This window comes from Typha latifolia, chromosome 5, assembly GCF_019914945.1.
Source record: "Typha latifolia isolate L0001 chromosome 5, TyphaL0001v2, whole genome shotgun sequence".
NCBI classification, from domain to species: Eukaryota; Viridiplantae; Streptophyta; class Magnoliopsida; order Poales; family Typhaceae; genus Typha; species Typha latifolia.
The window spans coordinates 16341940-16359590 of record NC_133090.1 but is presented as its reverse complement, the minus strand read 5'-3'; the positions used below and the strand labels follow the sequence as shown (position 1 = coordinate 16359590).

Sequence of the window (17651 nt, the reverse complement as noted above, 5' to 3'; positions counted from 1 at the left end):
AATCTTAAATTATGCTCTCAATTGCCCACTGGATCTACATATCATCTAGTTTAAGATGGCATTAGCCTCTTGTATAAAATAGAGAAGTACACACAGTTACATATAGAGATTAGAGATAGATAGATATAGTGATGAGGGAGTCAACAGAGATAAAATTTTATTCCATCTTTAGATAGATATAGTGATAAGAGAGTCAACAGGGATAAAATTTTATTCCATCTTCGGCCTGCCTGCAAGCATGAAAGTCTTATAAGTCACCCTCCTGACAACCTCCTTACCACCCCACTCCTCCTCCAACTCCTCCACCACCCTCTCCGACAGTAAATCCACTCCTCTCTCCTTCGCCGTCGCCACCGCCGACCACGACCTCAGCACTCCAAGAAGCCTGTCAAATGACAACTCCTGCTCCATCTCCAACGTAACCGGATCACCCTCGGTGCCCAGGCCGACACCCTCGAAGGGGAACGGGAGGCCGCGGTAACCGTCGAACGCGTGCTGGGTACGAGGGTCCCAGTAAGGGAGGGTGGTCTCAAAGAAACGCGTCATGGAGTGCTCTATGGGAGAGATCTTGTAGTTGTAGCTCCAGACTGCGATGACGCCTCCCGGCTTACGGAGGAGACGGTTGGCGAGGGAGTAGAAGGTTGGGAGGTCGAACCAGTGGACGGCTTGAGCTACAGTAATGAGATCGACAGAGTTCTCACCGCCGATGGTGGAGATAAGTTGTTCGTCCGGGATGGAGAGGGGAGTGTGGACGTACTGAACCTTGGGGTGGGGGATTGCTAGTCTCAGCTGCGCTTCGCTCAGGTCGGTTGCTACTACTTTCCCATAGTGCTCCGCCACCTGAGAGATAAATGTATAGATCTCTTTAAACATTATAAAAATTGAGTTCAATTGGTTAGATTTAATTAACAATTTAACCCAGAATTATTTTGTACTATGAGCACTTGTTTTGGGGGGGGAAAAGAAAAGAAAAGAGAGGCGTACGCCGATAGCAGACTGGCCGTTGCCGGTGCCGACGTCCCACGCCAGATCGTGATGGTCAGTGAGCGAAGCGAGCTTGGTGAACCATTCCTTTGGATAAGTCGGCCTCGCGTCGGCATAAACTGCAGCTTGGTTTACGAATAGCCCCGCCATCCTATTCCTATTTCCCCCTTCCTATTATTCCTATTCGTATTCATTCGTCGGAGACCTCCTGCGCTTAATATTTGTACTGGTTGTTGCATTCTCTATTCAAGAAGGATGACGACATCGCTGATGACATCAAACCCTCTTTGGCATGCCTCACTTTCTTGCAGACCGCCAGTGGAGTGGAATGAAAATTTTGCTACCAACATATGCACATCTATCACCGAGCCAAGACCAAAGATAATCTTTATGCAAGTCCAGCCAGACTGTGGGCTAGAATACTCTAGTCTATTAGCGTATTGAATATTGGACTTGAGTAAGGCATAATAGGTCTGGCATAATGAGCCAAATTAAAAATATTTTATTTTTATCGAGCCAAGCATAATAGGTTTTTATAAAGATGTTTTAGTTATCCTTTTTACGAGCATATTTATATATTAATATATAATTTACTAAATATTTGATGTAGAATTAGAGAAAAAAAAAAGAATACTATGGATAGGCGTTGGGCTTTCGAGTCGGGTCTAGCGGGTAAAAGCTTAGCCCATGTCTTCCGCTACCATCTTAAGCTCAGATTGAGTAAGGTCCAAATCGGACTTGGTCCAAGCTTAGCCCAATTAAAATCGGGTGGGTTTAAACTGGACTTGAGTTGGTCAAATCTAATGATCATCTCTACTCGAGACCTAAGAGGGAGTTAGCGGGAGAATAATAGGGCAGCCGATTGGGCTACTTGTTTTGGTAATCTTCATACTTTTGACACTCAAGGAGAGGATGAGAACCCTCTACTCCGGAGTTAACTCCGGTGACTTCCCAAGTCTCTTGAACCCGAGTTTGCCTTTTCATAATACAAATCTCACAGCTCTCCTCTAAGTAAAAAAAAAAAAAAGTTAGAAAAAGAGTTTCTTGCCGTGCAAGGTTATCCAAAGTCCAAACTATGCCTTTATAAGATATTGACGAAGCCTTCTCCTACTAGCTGTTGCATTCTTTATTCATAAAGGACGACGACATCGCTGACATCAAACCCTGGCATGCCTCAGGTTCTTACTCTCTAAATGTTATCCAAACTATCCCTTAATAAGATATTAATGAAGGCCCAATTGAGTCGATCCAAACATAGTTTTGCTACTTGACCCAGTACTCTTCATGCCCAAAAGACCTGGCCAGTCACCACATCAGCATCTTTAGATGCTTTCTTGTGTAATAGATTTGATGTTGACTATGATGCTGCAGTTCGCTAAATTTAAAACCCCATGGATTTCAAGACTTAACACTGCATTTGCCTTCTTTTGGACCAAATTCTGAAAGCTACACTTCATCCATCAACAAGATGACAAATCCCCACACATCAATGCACTGAGACCATTCACTAAACCCTTTTGAACAATATATATTATTTTATCTATTCAACCTCTATTTCTGCCCACCATTAATTTCCTGGGAACCCCACCATTGCAGCAACTGAGCATACAAACCACTACTTATAACTTAGCAAAACAATTACATTGCTAAAAAATTTACCAGTGTCTCAGAGAAAATCTTTTCCAATGTATATCCGAGACCTATAATTCTAGCAGTATTTACGGGCATTATATGTATATACTCTTGGCTCCATGTGAAGAGCAGCAGAGAGTCCTTAACACAGCTATACACATTAAAGTACACAATGGACTTTTGACCCCCCCAAAAAAAAAAATAAGAAAGAAAAGAAAAGAAAAGGGAAAGTTGGTTACTGCCATGTGCCTTTTGTCTTCAAGCAATTGAAGCCCACCACCCATAGCATTGAGTATTTGAGTGGAGCTTCTTCGATTCCATAGCCATAGCCAGTGTGGTTGTCCAGAATGGGGCAAAAGTTGCTCCATTGTATCACATTGGCATGACATCACTTGCAACCAAATTTCAAAACTGGGCACTCTTTTTATTCCTTAGAGGCTAAGATTTTGATTGTTAAGTGCTAAACAGTCTGTACTCTTTGCACAGGTTCATATTAAGAGTTGTTCCTTAGGTGCTAACAGTCTTATAAATACTCTGTTACCTTGTACTCTTGGCATAGATTTTTATCAAGGTCGGCCGGAGATGAGATAAATGTGGTAGGTTCAAATCCTTGTCATCATGATTCAAAGATGTCTCTTTAAGCCAACACCTGTAGTTCGAAAAGAATATATATATAATGAGAGGATACCATACCTTGTCATTTGATAAAGAAATTTTTATGAGAGGGGTAGTTGAAAGCTTAGTTGTATGCAGACAAAATGAAACATTATTAAAGATGACAATGATCAATTAACAGTCGATACACTCTTCTCCATTCCCACTCTTAGATTTCGTAATCCAGAGTCGTCCTCTTCGCAAAGGTGGCAACTTTCTACTCTATTTTGTAATTACACTTATAAAGAGAACGATTCACGGGAGAAAAAAAACACTATATTCTGAATACACGAAGAGGATTCTTCTGATTTGTTGATAACTGTGATCATAATTTTAGAATCACTGGTACAAATAATTTCTGGAACCTGCTTAGTAGCAGAATATAGTACCAAGGCATCTTTGAAGGCAGTGAGTGCTTCTGCACTTACCGAGGTTTTAGCACTAACGTGTTGGATCTCGACAAAAGAGAAAAAGGGGAGCAAGAAGGATGGAGGCAGCGCTATCCCTTCGCAGCCACCCCTTCGCAAATCCAATCCAGCATAAGCTACATTTTTATGGTCTTACCTTTGCCACTATGTCCAAAAAAGTCTGACAAAACATCAAGCAGTTGGTCTGCATCGGCTTCCATTATCCTCTTTCCACGTGGCAGTGACCCATATGCCTCAAAGTTTGTTGTTAGTTTCCAGCAACCCAAAAGAGTCTGTGTATGCCATCTGCAATAAAAGCCCACCCTTTTTCTTTCGTCCCAAAAGGGAGAAGGCTAAGCGGAGGAAGAGAGAAGAGGAAAATGAAGCAAAGAACAAGGAAGCAGAGAGAGGTATGAAGCTTGAAGCTTTAACTCCCAAGACCCAAATCTTTGACTGTGGATAAGAGCTCCATTTGGGGTGCTCTGGCTCGGTGATCGGTTTGGTTTTTTTTCTTTTTCATTATTCTTGGTTTATATTGCGTCGGGGAAACTGCAGAGGAGTTGGGTTGAACTCTATTGTTTGGGTTGCACCTGCCTACAGCTCTGGCCCAAGGTGGTTCTCCGGAAATGGCTAAATATTAGCTCCAAGGACTCGGATTTTAGTGCCGATGAAGCAGACACCACCGAGAGCGAGTGCGAGTATGAAGGTAAGCAAGAAAGTCTCTTCCTCTTCTTTCCTCTCTAATTGATAATTTGGGGTTTTTTTCCCGATTTTTTTCCCTTTAATTGCGTTGTTTATTGATACGGAATTGGGTTTTGATTCTCGCCCTACCCTTTGGCTCTTGGGTTTGTAATTGAAATCATGCAGAGATGTGTGGTTGGGAGCGTCAATTGCATGGCGAGGAAAGGAGGTTGGCTGGACTCGGGGCGGAATCAAATGGTAATTTGCTGAGTATTTAATGGTTTTTTTTCTTTTCGTTATTGAATTGGTGATATTGATTCTATAGTTTGTTTAATGAGTTTCCTCCTATCTGTTCTTGAGGAAATTTAAGGCGAATGTTTGTTGAAAAAGAAGTTTTCCCTTATTTCAGCAGAAACTTGGAATTTTTGTTCTACTCGAGGTATAGATTCGATTTGTATCCAGTTATAAGAGAATAGGCCATAGATTAGAGAGACTATTTACGGTTGAAAAAAAAAGGAACAAATGTTTGATGAGAGAATAGGTCTACTTTGAACATTTGCTAGAGTTTAGTAGGCCTTCTTCAATATCTCTGAGTCTGAAGTCATTTGCTGTACCTTGGTTATCTACTATTTTACCTAGAATATGTTGGAGTAGGTTTCTCATTAACCGTTGAGCCTAATGGGCTATTATTTTCTGCATACTTGATAGAACTGCTTAATATTGTAGGTAGCCGCATGGAAGGCATTCCATACGGGCTAAGAAGACGACGAAAGTCAGAGACTCTCCGTGCACAATACATAAACACTGAAGAACTCAGGCACAACTATTCTCTCTCTTTTATCTTTTCTTCATATGTCTAATTATGTGTTTGTTGATAGGCACTTGCCAAACCTCGGGTAAATATGTTCTTTATGCCCTTCAACACTTCTCTCATAAGTAATTGTAGAAGGCGAAGAACCAAATAAATCATATAAGAAAATAATATAGACTCCAAATAAGAGAGCCATAACTGCTGGCAACGTTTAGAATGCTTTATTCTTGCACCTTATCTGCAACTTTACTTTCATGCAGGGTTTGTGTCGGCACATGGAATGTTGGAGGAAGACTTCCAACTGATGACCTAGACATCCAGGAGTGGCTGGAAATGGAGGAGCTTGCTGATATCTATGTGCTTGGGTAAACTGCCAATGGACTCTCCTTCATATTTTATATGTATCAGCCTATTAGGACAAACGGTTGCGTAATCTAAGCTGCTCTGTCCTTTCACCTGTTATACTTGCTATTCTTCCTTGTCTTTTCTTGTTTTTAATGATCATCTTGATTATGATATGTCTTTCCAGTTTTCAAGAAATTGTGCCTTTGAATGCTGGAAATATCTTTGGAGCTGAGGATAACAGTCCAGTTCCACGGTGGGAGTCTCTTATTCGTGATACCTTGAATAAGATTCATCCAGTTAAAGCAAAGTGCAAATGTTACAGTGATCCTCCTTCCCCATCAAGGTTCAGGCCATCAGATGATACTCTTGCCATTGAAGATGAAATACTTCTCGAGTCTGATAGTGAGAGTGACGAGGAAATTCATCCATTGGATGAACAGGATTTCAGTTTTCATTCCAGTGAAGATGGACTTAATGGTAATAGACATGGTACAAACAACTATGTAGCATCCTATTCCGATGCTAATGAGAGCAGACACCAACACGTGGATTTTCAGAGACAGCATTCAGTGAAGAAATTTGAAAGATCATATAATCTAAGTTTCAAAAACTACGAACCATGTTCAGAAGTTTTAAATAATCCACAAAGGAAATTAGCCAAAACACTTAGTAACTCAGAAAGGATTGGGATGATTTGGCCAGAACAACAATTAGATGTGCTGGGTCAACATGGTCAGGACACTTCAAAACCATCCACTTTGGTCAAATCTTTGATGAGTTCTGAGTCTTTCAAGTCAGTACATGGGGATTTCAAGGATTCTCCAGAGGACAGATTGATTCCTGATTTTAGGCTAGACAGTGTGTTTTCCCGAAAGAACAGATCATCCTTTGTAAGAATAATAAGTAAGCAAATGGTTGGAATTTATATTTCAATATGGGTCCGAAGAAGCCTGCGGAAGCATATTCAAAATTTGAGAGTATCAACTGTCGGTGTGGGTGTGATGGGCTACATTGGTAACAAGGCAAGTTTTCTGTCTGAATTTAACCACTGCTCGTTGCTTCAGTTCCAAAAGAATTTGATTATTAGACTTCATTCCTTCAATACATGACCTTTGTAAGTAACAAGTCTTTTAATTGGTTATTCTGGAAATAAATTTCTCTATGCATAGGGTGTTGCCTTCAATTTTAAATACAACTAACCGATGTCATTATGCCTTTATTTGTCTTCTTATTACACATTATCAGTATGTACTTGCTTGTGAGAAATATCATGGAGGCAACGATATTCCAACTTTGGTTTCTCATATATGCTCCAGGGATCAATATCAGTCAGCATGTCTATATATCAGACACTTTTTTGCTTTATATGTAGTCATCTGACATCGGGAGAGAGGGATGGAGAACGACTTCGAAGGAACGCTGATGTGCAAGAAATTCATCGGAGAACACAATTTAATTCAGTTCCTGGTGTTGGCATGCCTAGAACCATCTACGATCATGAGTAAGTAAACCAAACTTCCTTCTTGTATAACTAAGCATATACACTGTATGAAAGCAATGGTTTTCTTTTCATGCTCCAAGTAAAAGTTGTAAAACATATTTTAGTAAAATCATGTGTGTTTGTGTGTGATTTTTAATAGGGAAATTAAGATTCTCCTTGGATCAATCTGTACTTTGGCTGAGTACTAAGGTCATGCTCGATCTGCCCCTTGATGATGTGACCATTAAATAAATCAACTCAGTTTTAAGCATACACCTTTCTGCACTTACTGAATTTTGAAGATAACCAGGCTTTAGTGAAAATTCTGCAATTTGATGAAAAATGACAATCATGAAGTGTATCTTACATCTCGACATTGTTCTTTTACTTTTCCTGTATATTCTATAACCTGTTTAATTTCCTGAAAGTATCTAATATTTGACCTATTTATGTTCCACTTTTCAGAAGGATTATCTGGTTAGGGGATCTAAATTACCGGATCAACTTATCCTATGAAAAAACACATGAACTCATCTTGAACAAGGAATGGGATAGATTAGTTGAAAACGATCAGGTAAGTTCACTTCTCTTCTTTCTTTTAATAGGAATATAACATTTGAGTTGCAACGAAATTTTTTTCAGTTAAACTCAAAACTTAATGGTGATTTGACATCTTCTAGTGTACCTTCTGCTGTAACAGTTAAAACTGGAATTAAAGAAAGGACGAGCCTTTGATGGGTGGACAGAAGGAGTTATCAGTTTTCCTCCGACATATAAATATGAGATTAACTCAGAGAAGTATGTAGGAGAAGACTCAAAATCTGGAAGGAGAACACCTGCATGGTATGAGTTCCAAAACCCATTTTTGGATATGATATTCATATTCCCATTCGATTATATGACATAAAATTACTTTCAAACCGACTGACTTCAAAAAAAAAAAATTTGTATCAAATGATCCACTGCTGTCATTTCTGTCTATTTCTTTTTTTTTCTTTCCTTTTAGTATTCACATCCTGACAAAGAACTGGTCGTAGTTTCCATTATATAATAGCCATTCTTCTTATGTATTGTTTCTTTAGGTGCGACCGCATCCTTTCATTTGGCAAGGGCCTGAGGCTAATGTCCTACAAAAGAGTCGGACTGAATACTTCAGATCACCGTCCTGTTACTGCTGTTTACATGGCTGAGGTTGAGGTTTTTTCTCCTAGAAAGCTGCAGAGGGCACTGACTTTCACGGATGCGGAGATAGAAGATGAACTCATGTTAGAGGCAGACAATTTGAGGCTAGAAGAGGTCAGTTCCTTTTAGACTGGAAAAACACATAATGAACAATCGACATTTGAAACTTCACCTGCCAGTTAAAATCAGATAATTGACTAATTCATGACAGTTGGATTATTAGCCCAACATTTGGAATCACTATTCGTCATTTATAAATAAATAAAATATTTTGTTGCATGCAAGAGATTTGCAACATATCTATCCATAAGGTGTTTATCCAATTCAAATAGCAGTCCTTGACTTCATATATAACTTCACATTGGTTTCGATGTGGATATTCCTCAAAAAAGAAGTGTTAATTGACGTTAGATCCTTACCTTGTATTCATGCAGTGAATATCTAAATTAGAACAATATGATGGAAGTTATGCTTTGATGGGCAAGTTGTGGAGCTGATGCTGGTGGTATTGTTCTTTCAGACATGCAAATCATCCTGTACATGTGCTTCTCTTAATGACAACCGGAGTTGAGGAATAATTTTCTTTTCTTTTTTTCTCCACAATTGTTGTATGGCATCGTTTTTAACTTTGAAAGAGATGAAGAAATTCAAAGTTGCAGAAGCAGTTATAGCAAACAATGAATAATTCGATGAATAGCTGTAACATAAATAACACTAGGAATGATGCAATACAGAGGAACATTCACCTGAGAACCTCCTCTGTCTACATATAGCAAATATGCAGAATACCAACAGTGGAGCTACATATAGGAAACGTACAGAAAACCATTGACAGACAACAAATAGGATATTGTGAAATCTATCGTTACTTCTGACAGCAGATATTTTCCCTTCTCAAAGAGTTTACAATCCTCTCAGGATCACAACAATTCAATATGAATAATGGGTGAACAAATTCCTATCAGATATCAAGAACTAGTGGTTGTTGAAAAATGCATATCAATTTTGTATGAACAAAAGAAAACAATGTGTACCCGCCGGTCAGCTTCAGATTTAAAACAATCTTCTTGACGCTGTTATTTTCATCTTATCTTCCTTCCTCTCTCTTTCTACACAAACACCATTGCTCCTATCATCAGCACAGAAACAGCCAGAACCAAAATTCGTGCTACTGCTGCCTTGTCTCCTGTGCTCACAATCTGCACAGGAAACAGGCAACTCCCTTGCGATGCATTCTTCATCGTGATCTTAGCCAGGCCACCGAAATCGCAGGCCCTAACATCCTGGTCCATTGTTTGGAAGTAGATGTTAAATGAATATGATATATTCTCATTTTGGCTCAGCCCGTAGCATGATGATCCGTATCCTAATGGAGTGCAATCTGCATATGAACATGCGTAATTAACGCTAATCGGTAGCTGCTTATATTTATCCTTTGCATCTTCATTGAGTACACACCACTGGGATGGCAAGTGCTTGACCCCCACTGCACTAACCAAGTGCCTATCTTCCCCCCTCCCTGTTAGATCCATTGGAAATTTGGGTTTTCCATCATAGGTAAAAATCCCCCAATGCCGCTCGAAATTCCCTGGTTGCACACTCTTCTGATCCTCATCAATCAATCCAAATATATACATTTCCATTGGACCAGGCCTTAGCGGCGTGCCCTCCTTCTTCGCCACCTTCTTCAAGAGCCCATCGTAAAATCTTTTAGCATTTGTGACATTGGCATTCTTATCACCGTCGGTCGGCCAACCCACCTCCCCGACAATGATTTTCATGTTGGGCACACCAGCCTTCTTTAAGGACCACACAAGCGTGTCGTAGTTCGCATCAAACACATTAGTGTATTTGACTCCTTTGTCATTGACCGGTATGCTTCCGCCGTCAAAGAAGGCGTAGTCTATCGGAAAGCTGGCGCTCTGGTACAGGCTGATGAAAGGGTAGATGTTAACAACAAAGGGTGCACCGTTGGAGTTTAGGTAATGGACTATTTCGAACATGAGGGTGCGGATGTCACTGCGGAAGCTCCCTGCAGATGGCAGTGGGTTGTTACCGGGGGAGTTGTAGACATCGGCATTGAGGGGGACGACCGCCTTGATCCGATTCCCAACACCAGCCTTGTTCAGAGCTCTCTGAACATTCTTGAGTGCAGGGAATGTAGTGTTCATGAAGCTGCCATTGTAGCTCTTGAGAAAGGGTTCATTGCCAACTGCAACGTACCTGAATCAACATGACAAAGAATCAAGATTTTAGAACAGACATAGTTCAATGGAAAAGTAATTGATTAATTTGTTGAAGAGTTATTACTAAGATGACATCGTTTGCAGTAAAGCTAGCTAGCCATTGACTCAAACATAACGTGTGCTGCAAAAGACTACTCATCATTGTAACTTAATTGCACATCCACATACGAATAGATAAGAACTAGCAAACAAATCTATCTTGAAGAGGGAAGAATGAATCTTACTTGATGTTTACACCACCATTGTTGTCATACTTCGTGACATTGTTCTCGACCCACTTCTTCGCATGCTTGAATTTACTACTCATCCGGCCGAGCTGGTCGTTGGGAATGGCGAGCATGGTCTCGATCCCCGTCCCAGCCAACGCACCGACCGTCCATGGATCAGCGTCGAACAGCTTTACCTTTGTGATTCCATTGGCCTTGAGCATTCCCACCACCGTCGTCGGCAGCATCGGGTGGGACATCAAGGTCCCCCAATTGATGCCGACGCCGTCAGCGTTGACGACCACCGAGACCAATAAAGCAAATGTGGTCCATGCCAGGACCCGGGCCGGAGCTATCGGGACTCCGGCCATTGATGCTTCTCGATTCAGATTGGTTTTTCCGGAGAGAGAGAGAGAGAGAGAGAGAGAGAGAGAGAGAGAGAGAGGAAAGAGTGACGGAGAAATGAAGCAAAGATGTCCGATGAAATGCCTAAGAGAGGACGAGGATATTAATGGCCACTGATGGCGAGTGAAGGCGCTTTGGTTTCGGGTTTCTGAGGGCGGCGGGAAGCAGACGGTCACCTGTTGATCCACGTGGCATTGTAAATTAATCAAGTGGCTGAGGCTCGATCCTGGAGTTGATCATTCGAACTTTTAATTTTGAATTATATTTAATGGATACTTTATACTTAGATTGCCCAACATAGACCCTTTATTTTTTTTCCTAATAAATTAATCATTTTAACTATGAAACATATCTGAAATATCTCTTACGTTAAGTTGGTAAGTCACGTGTGGCCAATATTTAACTCCTCTAGTTATCATTTTACTCTTATTTATTTAAATGTTTTTATTAATACTGTCAATCGATAGGAGATTTTTTTTATAGTTTAGAGGTACAAAAGAAAAATTAGCAATAATTGGGAGGTATAATTACCTATATATTTAATCTAAGGTGGTTAGTACTTTCGTTCCAAGCTAGAGGGAGGCTTAATTACGAAGCAAACAAACTAGTTACGCAGTTGTAATATCTCTAACGCCATTAATTACTGCCAACTAGAGCAATTCATGACCAAAAAATTTTGTACGAGAACGGTTACTTTTAAAAAATATATATATATATATATATATTTCTTTATTACTATCCTACTTTTGTAAATAAACAATACTTTAAATTATAATTTATAAAAAGAGATTTCTATAAATTGAAAATAGTTAAATACTATTATAAGAGGAAAAAAAAAGTCAATTTATGAAACGCAGCCTTACTTACGTATAAGGAATGGATTCTTATCAAACCAATAGTTATCCTTTAATATTCCCACTAATGTCTATCATTGTCGCATTTTCCTTTTTTGTTTTCTTTAACAGTACTAACCAACGCACTTCTAGATTATTAACGATGGCATCGTTTCACCAGAGAAATGATAAATAAACTATTTGGCACTCTTAATGTATTCACTTTCCTCTAACTATCTACTACCCAAAAATATTGGAGTCTTGATTATTTTAGCTAGCGATAAAATAAATAAATAAATAAATAAATAAATAATAAATTCGCTATCAAAGAAATTATTGGTCTTTACTGATTGGCAACAGAGAGATCGTACATGAATGATTGGACGCTATAAATTTTATTCTCTCTCTCTCCTCTGCCTTTTCCTTTACCCCAAAATTTAAAAAAATGGAAACTAAGGAGGAGAGGAGGCTCCGGAGATCAAAATTTCTCTTCTTCTTCCTCTTCTTCTCCTCCTCCCTCGCCAACCTCTTCTTCTCCTACAACTTCCTCTCCGTTGGCCCACCGATACGGCTCGGGTGGAGCCGCGCCGCGGCGGAAGAGGCGGAGGCCGTCGCCGCCCTCACGTGCTCCGGGCACGGCCGAGCCTTCCTCGACGGCGTCCTAGTTGATGGATTCCCCACGTGCGAGTGCAACACGTGCTATGCTGGTAGTGATTGCTCCGAGCTGGTGGCCGACTGCGACGCCGACGCCGACAGGTGAGCCGGCTGCTTCCCCGTGGGGTATCTTTTTCTTATAAACGAAGAAGTTTTGTCGCGTGAATGATTTCATCTGGATTCAAAAACAAATTCTTAAATTCGCCTCCCATAATTGGCACCTTTTTTTCTTTCCTCCTAAACAAAGTAGATTACAACTCCAAAATATTTTATACAAATTGAAATAGATTTCCAATATCCAATTCCCTTTTCTCTTTGTTTGGGTATTTGTGCTATGCTATTTTAAGCTCAGATCCTACCTCATGGTCGACTAATTTATTAAATGAACCAGTCAAATGGAAGACGTACGAGTTGTTATCTAACACGGAGCTCGGTAGACAGACCTAAATGGAATATCTGCTAATTACCACTCTTTTGTCCTAATGTGAAAATAATTAACGTCATTAAAGATAAGCACACAAGGGAGATTCCTCCTGAAGCCAATAGCATTCAAAAAGAGCGTTTCATTACGGCAAGGCAAGATGCTAGGAGAATCTTGAGAAATATCATCGTTGATTCCAAAGGAACAGGGGCCCACTGAATTTTTCTCGTCATATTTATTATCCCTTGTCCACGAATGAGGTTGGATTTATACACCGATAACCTTCACTTATCTCGAAATTATTTGCCTTGTTTCTTTATCCCTGCAGTGGAGATCCCTTATTCTTGGAGCCATACTGGCAGCGGCATGCAGCAAGCAGCGCGGTCTTAATATCCGGATGGCATCGGATGAGCTACCGGACCACCGATATCTTCATCTCCGCCGAGCTCGAAAAGCACATCCGCCGCCTTCACAAGGCCGTCGGAAACGCCATCGCAGACGACAAGTTTATCGTCTTCGGATCTGGATCCACGCAACTGATCAACGCGTTGGTCCACGCCCTATCCCCGGATAACGCCACCTTGCCGGCAGCCGTCGTTGCCACCTCTCCATATTACGCGGTTAGTGACACACACATATATATATATATACTAATTAATTGAGCAACGAATTGTTATGTAGTTTATGTTACTCGTATATACCTTGTAGTTGTACAAAGTGCAAACCGAACTTTTCGACGCTCGAGATTACGAATGGATAGGAACTACCTCAAAATGGTCGAATTCGACGACGACAGCGACTAAGGACTTCATCGAGTTTGTAACGTCGCCGAATAATCCCGACGGGATGCTGCTTGAATCGGTTCTCGGAGGCTCATCTGTTATCCATGATCATGCTTATTACTGGCCTCATTTCACAGCTATTCATGTCCCAGCTGATGAAGACATTATGCTCTTCTCTGGTTCCAAAACATCCGGCCATGCCAGTAGTAGATTCGGGTAAGTTTTCTGCAATGATTAGTAGTCTAGTTGATACTTACAGTGGAGATGAAACAATATCATAACACCAGAACATGTGCAAATGTGAAGGTGGGCACTGATAAGGGACCAGAAAGTCTACAACAAAGTCAGAAAATACATGCAAATGAACACTATGGGTGTTTCCAGGGACACACAGCTAAGAATCCTGAAGCTTATGAAAGTGATACTAGCGGAGAAGGAAGGAGGAGAAGGAGAAGATATCTTCAAATTTGGATTCAGAACACTCACAGAAAGATGGCGCAAATTGAACGATGTAATCTCCTCGTCGAAACGCTTCTCCCTGCAAAAAATCTCACCTCAGTACTGCACCTACTTCAAAAGGATCAGAGACGCTTCTCCAGGTGATCAACTTCTACTGTGAAACAAGTTATCTGTGATGTTATTACTTTGACATACTCGATTCTTATCTCATCAATGGACAGCTTATGCTTGGTTGAAGTGTGAGCTAGAGGAGGACGAAGATTGCTTCGATGTGCTTAAGAAAGGGGGGATCATATCGAGAGGCGGTACCGTCTTCGAAGCCAGCAGTCGATATACGCGACTAAGCCTCATCAAGACACAGGATGACTTTGAATTGTTACTGCAGAGGATGGCGGCTCTCGTCTCAGAGAGCGGCATTGCCTCCATATGATTTACAAGTCAGATGCAAATGCATTACTATAGATACAATAGTCAGCAGCATCTTCATGCTTACCATAATATAATATGATCATTCATGATTGAATAAATAAAAAAGAAGAAGACTGCCGTAGTAGATATCGTCAGGCACAGTATTGTTGTGGAGCACTACAAGATTTGTAATCACTTTGCATATGTTTTCATGCAATATTCTAGATTTACCACCATATTTACAATCATTATATAGAATATTGATTTCTCGAAAACCCACACCAATACTCTATCAGTTCTTGTCAATCTTATCCTTCTTCACGATCGGGTTCGCATTCGCGATAGCATCTTGCCATGATCCCCTGTAATCGAACGTGCGTAATCGTGCTTATCGGAGAAGCGATGAACTGAGCAGAAGAGCTCTCCACACCGGCAATTGAATGCCATCAATCCTACATTCTTGTTGCAAAAGCTGCATCGATTCCTCGGAGGGAGAAGCCTTCAAAGGTGACGACTTTGACACTCCTCACTTCCCGCGGCATCCCTGTTGATTTCCTTCGCCTCGATGGAGGCCTCGGGTTTGCTCAAGAAGTAATCTTTGTAGCATTTGGAGCAGAAGGCTTCCGAAGAAGCCGCAGTTGGTGACGCAATTGGAACTCCGTCGCCTCGGCTTCTCTCTTAGCATCGTTGAACGCACCAAAACATTTATATACGCACTATTGTGCTGGACTTGGGCCTAATAGGCCCAAGACAACTAGATTTGTCGCGTATTTATAACTATTCATCCAATCGGATCCAGGGTCTCTAGCCTCTAGGCCCATTCCATTTCCGCCTTCGGGCTTTCCCTCTTCAAAGCGAAGGGATTCGATCTCTTCTCGTTCGATCCAGTCTCCCAAAGTTCGCCGCTCGAAATTCCCTTTTTTTAATCTTCTCACGGTGAGACTTAATTGTATAACTACTGGTCTTTCTAATTTCTTGCTTGTAGGTGTAGGTATCTCGATTCGATGTTTGTTCTTTTGTTGTTTATGTTCCATTTGAGCTTGAATTGGACTAGGGCAAGAGATAGGGCTTCCTTCATTCTGCGCTTAGGATCAATTGAATTCGCTGCAAAATTTAGATAGTGTTACTATGAATAACACCATTTCTAATCATTTATAAATGGTTAGAGCATTTCTAGAAGTGCTGTCTAGGCATTACTTTCAACTTCAAGTAGTTAAAATTGTGTTTCAAATGTTATTACATTATGGTGCTATAGCTAGATTCTGTTGGCAAACGATCAATTTTAGTTAAACTGAACATAGAAAACATTACTCTTTTAAGGTTAAATTGAACATCCCCACACATTGTTGATGATGCAGATGTTCAATTAAAGTTATCCATGTTATTCTAACTCCTCCGCATGCATGGCCATGATTCTGATGGCTTCTATATAAACAAAAGTAAGGAAGCTAAAAATGCAATTGTAATCAAAATTTGCTGTATTGTAGGTTTCTCTATATTTATCCTCTTTTCTCTCTCTTACTATGTTATCCTTCGAAGTGTGGAGGTGTTCATGGCCATCAGTGGAAGAGTTATGAGTGTCATCAAATTTTTCAGTTTTGATAGAGATACTTTATAAGTCATATTTTACTCAGTATTCATTAGATGATGTGTTTCATATGTTTGGTTCAAATTTTGAGAAAAAATTGTAGTATGGAAGATTATGCAGATATGTCCTTATGGGAATATTATGCAAGCAATTTTACGAATTTGCTATGAAACTGCAGTATTTCTTTACCTATGCAGCTTTTCAACGCCCTTTCTTCATTTTCACTAGATTCTTACAAATTAGCCATTTTTTTCTTCTCTTTCTTCTCTTTGATGTCTCATGGATCTTCGAGGCCAGTCGAATCAAGCTACAAAAGGCAAAAACTATTGTTTTATATAGGTCTTAGCTAAATAATGCAACTACCAAAACTTATCGCTTCTTGTGCTTGATCTTATAGAAGATATTTATTCCTTCTCTGGGAAGAACATAGTACGTAGAAATCATGAAACAACGAGTTTTTAGAAGGTGAAAAAAAAGTCATGGTCCTAACATGTGCAATGGCCCGTTTCTGCAAGAATGCAGTATAATTGAAACTATTTTGCTAGTCGGCAAATCTGCTAGTCATGTCCAAGTATTGTTGTTTCCTTAATCAAAAGATTAAGTTTTTCTTTGGAAATTGGAAGTGTATCTTTCTCGCTTATTAATTTTATATCTAATGGCTTTAGTGATGCACATCCTGAATCATGTTTAAGAAACTTAAGTTGAATCAGTCAACTACGTACTTGATAACTTACATTGTTTAACTCCGTGCAGTATTACGAATGTACGGAGCCAGATTACTCACCACACATGCTTACACAGTAATAGTGCCCGTGGAGGTCTGTACCAAGGTATTAATGTATTTGCTATTGCTAGTACAACACTTTGACAGTTTCTAACATCCAGCTAATGGTATGTAGATCATGCTGCTTCGTCTATGAAAAAAAATTTATCAAGCAGCATGCAACTTACTGAAGTACATTGCTGATAAGCATTCACAAAGATCAAAGCTTGTTGCACGTGGGAGTACATTTCAACCAACTTGCTGATGGAGTTGTTGGTGCTTATTCTGAGATCGAGATGTCGCACAAGTAACGTGTTTAATCCTTTAATTTTTGCAAGCTACTTCGAAGAATAGAAGATGCCGTTAGATTTTAATGCAAAGCGTAAGATATAAGCTAAATTAATGCAGTTCGTTGTGGAGCTGTCAACAGACTGGGAGGCTTCTAGGAAGCAGCTGCAGGCATTGAAGAGATATGAAGAATATATGAGTCGGATACAGGCACACAGAGGGACTGCAATGCTACTTAATGTCTGATAAGAAAAGGATATGAGACATCTGCCCATGATTAAGTCATTGGTGCTCTGATGGTGTACTGGCTTTGCCATCTTGAGACTGCTTTCTTTTCTTGGATTTGACTATGTAATATAATAGCATGTGCTTGGGTTTAGAGTGGAGGAGCTAAGGGAAGATGAGAAGTTTGTTCCTGGTTA

General features: G+C 40.2%; 4 protein-coding genes and 1 long non-coding RNA gene across 7 annotated transcripts; 3 read left to right on the top strand and 2 right to left on the bottom strand.

Annotated features, from left to right (window-relative positions):
* Positions 1 to 133: 133 nt before the first annotated feature.
* LOC140788637 (uncharacterized) lies at positions 134 to 1347 on the bottom strand. Its single transcript, XM_073137984.1, has 2 exons — positions 985 to 1347; positions 134 to 840 (listed from the first exon to the last, which is right to left on the bottom strand). The coding sequence occupies exons 1-2, from the start codon at positions 1132 to 1134 to the stop codon at positions 211 to 213; spliced, it is 780 nt and encodes a 259-aa protein (XP_072994085.1). The 5' UTR covers positions 1135 to 1347; the 3' UTR covers positions 134 to 210.
* A 2333-nt stretch (positions 1348 to 3680) lies between these two features.
* On the top strand, positions 3681 to 8837 carry LOC140788528 (type IV inositol polyphosphate 5-phosphatase 3-like). Of its 3 annotated transcripts, none has more exons than XM_073137796.1 (11): positions 3681 to 4087; positions 4278 to 4383; positions 4545 to 4616; positions 5085 to 5175; positions 5430 to 5534; positions 5699 to 6536; positions 6831 to 7015; positions 7460 to 7568; positions 7695 to 7837; positions 8077 to 8290; positions 8611 to 8837. In XM_073137796.1, the coding sequence occupies exons 1-11, from the start codon at positions 3977 to 3979 to the stop codon at positions 8611 to 8613; spliced, it is 1977 nt and encodes a 658-aa protein (XP_072993897.1). In that variant the 5' UTR covers positions 3681 to 3976; the 3' UTR covers positions 8614 to 8837. The 3 variants fall into 3 exon arrangements, with proteins under 3 accessions (XP_072993897.1, XP_072993896.1, XP_072993898.1); XM_073137795.1 differs by having other exon boundaries at positions 3968 to 4087; positions 4233 to 4383; XM_073137797.1 differs by having other exon boundaries at positions 4034 to 4174.
* A 334-nt stretch (positions 8838 to 9171) lies between these two features.
* LOC140788529 (glucan endo-1,3-beta-glucosidase 8-like) lies at positions 9172 to 11011 on the bottom strand. The gene is made up of 2 exons (XM_073137798.1): positions 10647 to 11011; positions 9172 to 10399 (listed from the first exon to the last, which is right to left on the bottom strand). The coding sequence occupies exons 1-2, from the start codon at positions 10997 to 10999 to the stop codon at positions 9286 to 9288; spliced, it is 1467 nt and encodes a 488-aa protein (XP_072993899.1). The 5' UTR covers positions 11000 to 11011; the 3' UTR covers positions 9172 to 9285.
* Positions 11012 to 12235: 1224 nt separating this feature from the next.
* Positions 12236 to 14865, top strand: LOC140788530 (alliin lyase). Its single transcript, XM_073137799.1, has 5 exons — positions 12236 to 12622; positions 13270 to 13561; positions 13650 to 13939; positions 14030 to 14322; positions 14404 to 14865. Exons 1-5 carry the CDS (start codon positions 12312 to 12314, stop codon positions 14610 to 14612), a joined length of 1395 nt encoding a protein of 464 aa, XP_072993900.1. The 5' UTR covers positions 12236 to 12311; the 3' UTR covers positions 14613 to 14865.
* A 529-nt stretch (positions 14866 to 15394) lies between these two features.
* Positions 15395 to 17651, top strand: LOC140788531 (uncharacterized). The gene is made up of 4 exons (XR_012109032.1): positions 15395 to 15526; positions 16932 to 17008; positions 17078 to 17248; positions 17350 to 17651. It is a non-coding gene; the product is annotated as an uncharacterized lncRNA (long non-coding RNA).

Excerpts from the sequence above, each read along its gene's own strand:
- LOC140788637 (XM_073137984.1), bottom strand. The coding sequence starts at position 1,134 with ATGGCGGGGCTATTCGTAAACCAAGCTGCAGTTTATGCCGACGCGAGG. Across the intron at positions 841-984 it reads ACGGCCAGTCTGCTATCGGC|GTGGCGGAGCACTATGGGAA; the intron begins GTACGCCTCTCT and ends TTTATCTCTCAG.
- LOC140788528 (XM_073137795.1), top strand. The coding sequence starts at position 3,977 with ATGCCATCTGCAATAAAAGCCCACCCTTTTTCTTTCGTCCCAAAAGGG. Across the intron at positions 4,088-4,232 it reads GAACAAGGAAGCAGAGAGAG|AGGAGTTGGGTTGAACTCTA; the intron begins GTATGAAGCTTG and ends GGGAAACTGCAG. Across the intron at positions 5,535-5,698 it reads GCTGATATCTATGTGCTTGG|TTTTCAAGAAATTGTGCCTT; the intron begins GTAAACTGCCAA and ends ATGTCTTTCCAG.
- LOC140788529 (XM_073137798.1), bottom strand. The coding sequence starts at position 10,999 with ATGGCCGGAGTCCCGATAGCTCCGGCCCGGGTCCTGGCATGGACCACA. Across the intron at positions 10,400-10,646 it reads AATGGTGGTGTAAACATCAA|GTACGTTGCAGTTGGCAATG; the intron begins GTAAGATTCATT and ends ATGTTGATTCAG.
- LOC140788530 (XM_073137799.1), top strand. The coding sequence starts at position 12,312 with ATGGAAACTAAGGAGGAGAGGAGGCTCCGGAGATCAAAATTTCTCTTC. Across the intron at positions 13,940-14,029 it reads CATGCCAGTAGTAGATTCGG|GTGGGCACTGATAAGGGACC; the intron begins GTAAGTTTTCTG and ends GCAAATGTGAAG. Across the intron at positions 14,323-14,403 it reads GATCAGAGACGCTTCTCCAG|CTTATGCTTGGTTGAAGTGT; the intron begins GTGATCAACTTC and ends ATCAATGGACAG.